General features: G+C 34.5%; 1 protein-coding gene across 1 annotated transcript; it reads left to right on the top strand.

Annotated features, from left to right (window-relative positions):
• Positions 1 to 1,515: 1,515 nt before the first annotated feature.
• On the top strand, positions 1,516 to 8,690 carry LOC120350325 (beta-1,4-galactosyltransferase 4-like). Its single transcript, XM_039422992.1, has 4 exons — positions 1,516 to 1,778; positions 2,322 to 2,609; positions 3,241 to 3,492; positions 8,683 to 8,690. Exons 1-4 carry the CDS (start codon positions 1,775 to 1,777, stop codon positions 8,688 to 8,690), a joined length of 552 nt encoding a protein of 183 aa, XP_039278926.1. The 5' UTR covers positions 1,516 to 1,774.
• The last annotated feature ends 657 nt before the right edge of the window (positions 8,691 to 9,347 follow it).

Genomic DNA, 9,347 nt, shown 5'->3' with positions numbered 1-9,347 from the left:
TCCTTGGAGGTGAGAGTGACTCCCCCAGGAAAAGCTTCACAGTACATAAATAAAATACATTGAAATTGATTATTGGAATAACATCTACTATTCAAAACCAATAAGCAAGAATCACATGGATGCAAAATGACGCATCGCGCCTCCTCAGGTGTGCATCAAGCTCAAATTTGTCATGAGATGCATTAACTATTTGGCGGTACGAAGTTCGCCGGGCCAGCTAGTTTGATATAAAATTATTGCGCATCACAACGCCCCATGATTCTGAGAGAATAAGTGATATTGAAAAGAAAAGCAAATCTTCGCGATGTTACCAATTTCATCATGAAAGTTAAATTTCCTCTTAATCCTTCAACCCTGAAACTTTTTAGCACTACTAGGATATCGGGGATGATATTCTACATCCAATTCTGACGTTGAATTGAAAGTTTGAGAAAGTTGCAATTTCACACTAATTATTGTCAACCTTGTAATTTCTTCGGATGGAGGGCCAAGTCTCAACTTATTTTACACAGACTATAGTGTGAAATCTCCAGTTTTGCAATAATAGACTAATTGACAATGGAATTTGGAGGGAATGTTTTGAACAGAATTTTTGACTTTGCAGCTTTGTTGGGATTAATTAGGAAGTGAACATATCTTAAGTTCCCCATCCCTGCCCCTCGTGCTAAAGGGATGAGGGTGGTTTGAAAGTTAAATTTATTCAAATCATACTTCAATATACCGTACCAAAATCTATTTCGGATGTGGAGGGTGAACTGAAAGTGGGCAGATCATTGCCAGCCTTTGCAGGCTTTTGACAGCCCCACAATATTGCACGGCAAGAAACAATAGGCCTATAGATATGGTATAGTTCCTTGCCAGGCCCATGAAAAGCGGCTCAAACTTTTGCTCAGGACCTTGCATCCATTCCTGCAACGTCAGCAGACCAGCTATACCATGTTTTTCGTTGATCAAACAGGTATTTACCTACCAAGGTTTCATTATTCAATCAATCAAATTATTTCCTTTTTTTTGTGTAAATAATATTGGGTTCTATGAAGACGCTGCTAATATCCGCAATGGTGTTCTAGATCACAATACAACTAATAATATTTTGCCTCACAATATATTATACCTTCATATCTCTTATAAGCTTAAGTTATATTGCTTGTCTCTGATAGTACCTTGTTGAAAAATATTGGATATTATAATCCTTCTAAATTGAAATTGTGACCGAGTCAATAATAGGCCTATATTTAATAGTTCAAGAAACGAAAAATGAAACAATCATATTTAGTGCTTCAAACGAAGTCTATTTGGAATACTATACCTACCTATACCTATAGGTATTCCTTATATAGGTATTCCTATAGGTAATCCTTTGCGGCTTCTTGCTGCATACACATAATAGGCCTAGAAAACACCGATCAATTTATGCCACATGTATCTGAAGCTATCTAATCTTCTATTCACATTGATTCGTCAATGATGCTTATGATAATGAGGATGGATTATTCGGTTCCACACTATTCAAATCATAGTTTATTTCTGAACACATTAACTACAGTATCGTTCACTGTACATATATGTTAAAGTTCAGAGAGAGTAGCTGATGCCTTTTTGTTTGATTCATTCAAATTGTAAAATTTCAAACGTCAACTTATATAGCACACTCATAACTGGATACTTTGCAAACACATTATAAACCAACTCATATTTTTTTTCGGATTAGTCGGTTTTATTCTGATGATCCTACACAGCACCACTGATTCCGGATTGAGTCTCAGCATTGAAAATGGGTGAGTCTGATAAGATTTTATTCATTCTTAAGTCATTTATACTTTATTTATCTATATTATACTTATATATTTTTAAAGTCTGATTCTTATTTGAAACTGAGTTGGATTACTGGATAAAAATCGAACTTCGAGCTACCAATAAATTTAAAATGTATATTTTAAAATCATTAATGTTCCTATATAGACCTACTTCTTAGTTTCTTGTGTTAAATTTATGTTGATTCCCTAAACAGTGTAGGTTGCATATCAAAAAGGTAGTGCAGAACATTTTTTTCAAAATAGTTAATCCATTACATCTCTCTATAAATTTAGTTCATGGAAATATTTCTGAGAATGTTGTGCATATTATTTCCACTTTAGACCTTGAACAAAAACATTTTACCAGTACAAAACTAATATATGATTGAAGAAATTTTCTTTCAGCCCCAACGTTTCCTATCAATTTTACCATTATCAAATGTTTTGTTGATTTACCTTCAATTCAAAACATCCAAATTTCAATCAATTGCATATTTTAACCTGTGATATTTTTCTTTGTTTCAGTGAATAAACGTTTCTCAGCATTCTCTCGAAAATCTCTTCTAGTTAGATCAGCCCCAATTCTGTTGGCTGGATGTGTCCTTCTTTATTACATCTACTTGAAAATTACGATTGTGCATCAGCAGATATTTATTATTGATCATCAATCCAAATACTCAAATGGAAGCATCAATGGAAATGAGGAAACCATAGCCACTGGAACCTTTGGTGATCATAATCTTTTGGCAAAGAATGGGAATGTTTCAAGCTCCAATGAAAAGGGTCTTTGTCCCCTTGTTTCACCACATTTGAGTAAGTAAATCCAATTAATCCAACCAATTTTTTTCATGTAGAAGCTGATGAAGACTACTTTCTATAAAAACAGTAGAATTGAACAGTAGGTTATCAATAATGAATCATACAGTGTAAACAGATTAAACAATAATTTACAGCTAGACAAATAATAGCAATAGTTGTAGCTTATCCAGTAAATGTTTTAAGCTATTGTTGTATTGCTAGTTGTCTAGCTGCAATACTAATACCAAGAATCATTTTTCAACTCGTAATGAGGAATAGACTACTTTGAAATATTATTATTCTTTGATAAATTTATCACACGTCATAAGCTAGGATATAGAATAATGTCTTATAAAATATAGGCTATAACAATGTACCTACCTAGAATACATTTCTATTTCTATATGTATTCTAGGTACATTGGGATATAATATTTGGAAATAATCTGAATTAATGTTTCAATGAATTAAAAAAACACGCTTTCGAAGTGAAAAGCTTACTTTTTTGCAGTAACGATGTTGCGACCTATTATGGGTCATCTTCGTGCTGTGGAAACTTTATCCCCTCGAAAGTGTGTTTTTATCAAATTTGAGATTAATAGTGGAAAAGCATGGATACACAACACAGTAATGTTCCATTATTGAAGGAGGAGAATTCAAACCAACGCATGTTATACCAGAATCTATTTCCAATGTGGAGGATGAACTGAAAATGGTTGAAGCACTGCCAGCCTTGGGAGGCTCTTGGCAGCCCAACAATTGCACGGCAAGACATCATATAGCTATAATAGTTCCTTGCCACGACCGAGATGAGCATCTCAGAGCTCTGCTGAGGCACTTGCATCCATTCCTGCAACGCCAGCAGAACAGTTATGGCATATTTGTCGTTGATCAAAAAGGTAGGTACCAAAGTTTTCACTCAATTTTGTTCTGAAGATTGCATGTATACTTACTATATGCTACACCTCCAAACTGCTTTAGTCAACTGTGTAAGGATTTATTTGAAGGAATTCCTATCAAAATAATTATTGGAACACCTGCGAAATTGTTAAAATATAGCTAAATGAATAGAGTAATAGAGAGAACAATAAAAATCAAGAGAAATGAATAGCCTATAAATAAAATAAATAATGAATTTATATGCCAAATGCTATAAATGATAATTCCACAAGAAATTATGAAATAGTCCTCATTCTATTCAAACTGTTAATAATGTCTCCACGTTAATCAATATTTTTTTTTTGCTAATAAGTTATATCTTAATAGATGTAAACCCTCAAATATTTAAAAAGTTAATAGAATAGAATAGGCTAGAACTTTATATGCACTTTTAAAATATAACAACAGAGAATGAAAATTATGCAACTCAAAAAGGTACCTAGTTAAAAAGAAACAAAATTAAAAAATCATTATCGCGGTATATTTTCCTCTCTGCACACAAATTACAAAGTAAAAAACGTTCTCTAGGCTTAGCCGAAGCCGTCAGCCGGGTTATTGATAGACTCGATCATATTTTAATTCGAATTAACACAATTCTCAATTGACTATATTTATGTCTTTATGTACACATTTTTTAACAAAATACTGAGAAACTTTCGGGTAGACAGAGCGTCAATGTGGCTGAATGATAACTCCAACACGACACTAATAAACTAGCAGTAACCTCCTGGGTTGGAGAACTCGCTCACGAACTGTTGCATTGATCTCTGAAATCCGCAGACTTGTAATTATACAGAGTTGGTGAGAATTATTATGGAAACAGCCGAATATTTCTTTTACAAGTATGATATAACAGAAGGTTCCATGGAGATCCTATTCGAATTGAAAAAACTACTTTCTTTCGCTTTAAAACTTTTGTCCGCAATCTTGGATCCTTCATATGAATCCAACTTCATTTCGAATTCAGCTTATTGATTTGAATCCAACTTCATTTTTTCAAATGGGAACATCTGGTCGTGCGATACAGTCATTATTTCGATACAGAATTTCAAAAGAAAATTTATGGCGAAACCCGCACATTGATATCTCAAACTGTTTCAATATTTAAAGATACTGATAATGATACAAAAATGAAAGAAATGAATAGCCTATAAATAAAATAAATAATGAATTTATATGCCAAATGCTATAAATGATAATTCCACAAGAAATTATGAAATAGTCCTCATTCTATTCAAACTGTTAATAATGTCTCCACGTTAATCAATATTTTTTTTTGCTAATAAGTTATATCTTAATAGATGTAAACCCTCAAATATTTAAAAAGTTAATAGAATAGAATAGGCTAGAACTTTATATGCACTTTTAAAATATAACAACAGAAAATGAAAATTATGCAACTCAAAAAGGTACCTAGTTAGAAAGAAACAAAATTAAAAAATCATTCTCGCGGTATATTTTCCTCTCTGCACACAAATTACAAAGTAAAAAACGTTCTCTAGGCTTAGCCGAAGCCGTCAGCCGGGTTATTGATAGACTCGATCATATTTTAATTCGAATTAACACAATTCTCAATTGACTATATTTATGTCTTTATGTACACATTTTTTAACAAAATACTGAGAAACTTTCGGGTAGACAGAGCGTCAATGTGGCTGAATGATAACTCCAACACGACACTAATAAACTAGCAGTAACCTCCTGGGTTGGAGAACTCGCTCACGAACTGTTGCATTGATCTCTGAAATCCGCAGACTTGTAATTATACAGAGTTGGTGAGAATTATTATGGAAACAGCCGAATATTTCTTTTACAAGTATGATATAACAGAAGGTTCCATGGAGATCCTATTCGAATTGAAAAAACTACTTTCTTTCGCTTTAAAACTTTTGTCCGCAATCTTGGATCCTTCATATGAATCCAACTTCATTTCGAATTCAGCTTATTGATTTGAATCCAACTTCATTTTTTCAAATGGGAACATCTGGTCGTGCGATACAGTCATTATTTCGATACAGAATTTCAAAAGAAAATTTATGGCGAAACCCGCACATTGATATCTCAAACTGTTTCAATATTTAAAGATACTGATAAATGATACAAAAATGAAATAAATGAGTACGGTACCTAAATAGAAATAATCAAGTGTGAGTGAACACTGATAGTAGCTTGTACTCACAAATTAAAAATTTGAACAAAGAAAATTTGTCAACGTCATAGCAATATATTAAGTAGCTACGTCATAGTTCTATTTAATAATACGGTAATAATACTGAGGGTGATATCCACATAAGCTCTTAGGCTTGTGCGTGGGTAATGAGTGAGAGGGATGATGATGAGAGATCACGAATACCTTTTAGGTAGTCGGACCGACGACTTATCGTCTCCTCCGAAAAACGGTACTATTACAAGTACGGTACCTAGTATTAATCTTTGAAAAATATAAAATCAAAACAAAACTATCCACTTTGTACATCTAGGCTATACACTGCATTAATAAATAATAAAAACATAACAAAGCAAAAAAAAAACGCTGATAATAATAATTACTTCTTTCAATAATAAAACTAATGAATGTTTTTATAAGTTGCATAATAATTAAAGCTTCAAACCCTTTATAAGAAAATTAAAAATCTGGTGTGGCGCACTCACACAACTTTCCTTGCCGTTATGAAAACTTATGACCTGACGCTAGTGTTCCCACGTATCTCAAGTCTACTATTCAAAGATCCAAGCCAGCTGGTGACAGGGCAATAAGGCTGGAGACACACAAAGTTTGCTTTCTCTTCAAAGTGAATGATCTAATAGAATCAAAAGTTGCCAACAGTTTGTAATTGAAATAATAACATTATCTCGAATTTCGAGCTTATTTTCAATTTTAGGTGAAAATTATACTGAACATTAATTGAAGAGATTTTCATGCTCAATCTTTTCCACTTAGAATTTTTTGTTTAAATTGTATCTAAAGCCTGATAATTGGGAATCTAGAATTAAACTTTGCATAGATGGGGCGGAGGTCCTAAAATTTTTACAGACATGTGACTTGTGGCAGTTGATAGAGCTTATCAATGACTATTTTAAGTATGAATTTAATCAAAATCGTTGGAGCCGTTTTCTAGAAAATCGCAAAAACCAAGTTTTTGACACATTTTCACCATTTTATCCACCATCTTGAATTGCATCAGATCGAAATTGTTCGTGTCGGATCCTTATATTGTAAGGACCTCAAGTTCCAAATTTCAAGTCATTCCGTTGATTGGGAGATGAGATATCGTGTACACAGATGCACACACACACACACACACACACACACACACACACACACACAACACACACACACACCAACACACACACACCACACACACACCACACACACCACACACACAACACACACACACACCACACAACACACACACACACACCACACACACACACACACACACACACACACACACCACACACACACACACACACACACACACACACACCACACACACACACACCACACACACAACACACACACACACACCACACACACACACACACACACACCACCACACACACACACACACACACACACACACACACACACACACACACACACACACACACACACACACACACACACACACACACTCACACACACACACAACACACACACACACACACACACACACACCACACACACACACACACACACACACACCACACACCACACACACCACACACACACACACACACCACACACACACACACACACACACACATACATACAGACCAATACCCAAAAACCACTTTTTTGGACTCAGGGGACCTTGAAACGTATAGAAATTTGGAAATTGGGGTACCTTAATTTTTTTCGGAAAGCAATACTTTCCTTACCTATGGTAATAGGGCAAGGAAAGTAGAAAATTAAAAATAGACGTTCTTTCAATATAGAAATAAAATTCTACCAAAATAGGTAAAATGACTTATATCATACTCTAGGGACTTTCATAATACGAATACTCTATATTATACATAGGTGATGAAATAATCTCTAGTCAATGCTTTTCCCCCCTTTGTTTATTAAAATTGAACTCTGCAATTAACCCTCGCCTATACCTCAAGGCCTCTGACAAATATCCCACTAAGCTCGACTAACATTTTCCGTAAAGATAATCAATCACTGTCTCTTTTTATGATCTTATTGTCGCTTTTTCAGATATTTATTTCTCATTTCGTTCAATATAGAACAACAACTATAAAATGATAGGTATTTTCCGTTTCTCGGCTATTCAAAATAGAACAAATACCTATCAGCTCCTCTCTGTGCGGTCCATGATTTAGTGAGAATAATCCTCCTCTGGCTTTAAAACTCATCGCAATAACATTCCGTCTAGTTCCATCATTTATGCAATCTTTGGTCGTATCGTCAATTTCCAAAGCTGCATAAACCCTATGAAACTGTGACGGCTCTCGTCTTTCAAGCCATTTATCTTTGACTTTCGCTTTTATTTTTGTCATTGCCCGCTCCCACGTTGCCTCCCACCCCTGCCTGAAGTTCACTGCTCGCCAGTTGTCCGCTGTTATCGGCAGTTCAATATCCAACTCACCCAATATCCTTCTTCATTCGGCATACCAGCCACACTTATCTATTATATAAACCTACAATCTAACCCTAAATCTATTATCTGTTTCGATTTATCGCTGCTCGATATCGGCTAACTGGCAGCTCAAATGAGATCAATACATTATGTAATATGAGTCTTTAACGTCTACAGCCACATCATGTTCTTCCTAGTCTCTAAATAGAAGATATGATTTGGTCTATTAATAGGCAATCCAAACATTTTCTTCACGAGAACCTGATAAATAATTTTAGTTCTCTCTCCGCATATCCGCATACCTGTGAAGTTACCAAGACTGCTCTACTTATGGATTCAAAAATTCCCCATTTTATCGATAGAGGTACTTCATCATTTGAATAGAATTTACGCCACACACTATTAATTATAAATCTGGATGCTGCATGACCATATTACCACTTCACTATCTATTTCTCCTAATCTCCCTCCTCTTCTGAAAATGGCTATTTTGGATTTTGCTATATTTACTGTGAGATTCAACCTCACACAATATGCCTTCAACTCATTTATCATTGATTGCAGCTTTCTAGGATTCTCAGACATCAAAACTACGTCATCAGCATATAACAGCGGATTGATTAGCTTCTCACCAACATTAGACCTCCACCAATAAACTCACTCAAGTCATTTGAAAAGAGCGTGAACAGCAACGGGGACAACACGTTTTAATCCATTTTTAGTTACAAAATAATCTGTGAAATTTCCACATTACCCATGCCAGACGGTGGACATCGTAATTTGGTATAACTTCCGAAAATCGCTATAAATTTTGTTGACACACTCAGTTAGAAAAATAAAGCCACTCTGTCTACACTACAGTACGCTCCCTTGAAATCCACGAAGAAACAATACAGTTCATCCTAGGTCTACTCAAAGTCTTCATCACTATATTTATTATTGAATAGAAAAAAAAAAATTGGCAATCAATCAATCAATCTCTTTATTCAAGACAATATGTCTATTGAACATGAATGCGTCATCTCATTTAACAATACTTCTAATTCTTAAACATAAAACTAGAAAGATATAGAAAGAAACAATAACAAACAAGTTAGATACTGTATCCCTAATTCCCCTGGTAAAATTCTTCAAAACTATAAGTTTCTAACTCTATTAGGTATTTTATAAACTCGATTTTGAATCTTGCCCTATCCGTCTCGCTTCTGATGCTACTTTGGAGGTACCTC

Source organism: Nilaparvata lugens, chromosome 3, assembly GCF_014356525.2.
Source record: "Nilaparvata lugens isolate BPH chromosome 3, ASM1435652v1, whole genome shotgun sequence".
NCBI lineage: Eukaryota > Metazoa > Arthropoda > Insecta > Hemiptera > Delphacidae > Nilaparvata > Nilaparvata lugens.
This window is presented reverse-complemented; position numbering and strand designations above follow the sequence as displayed.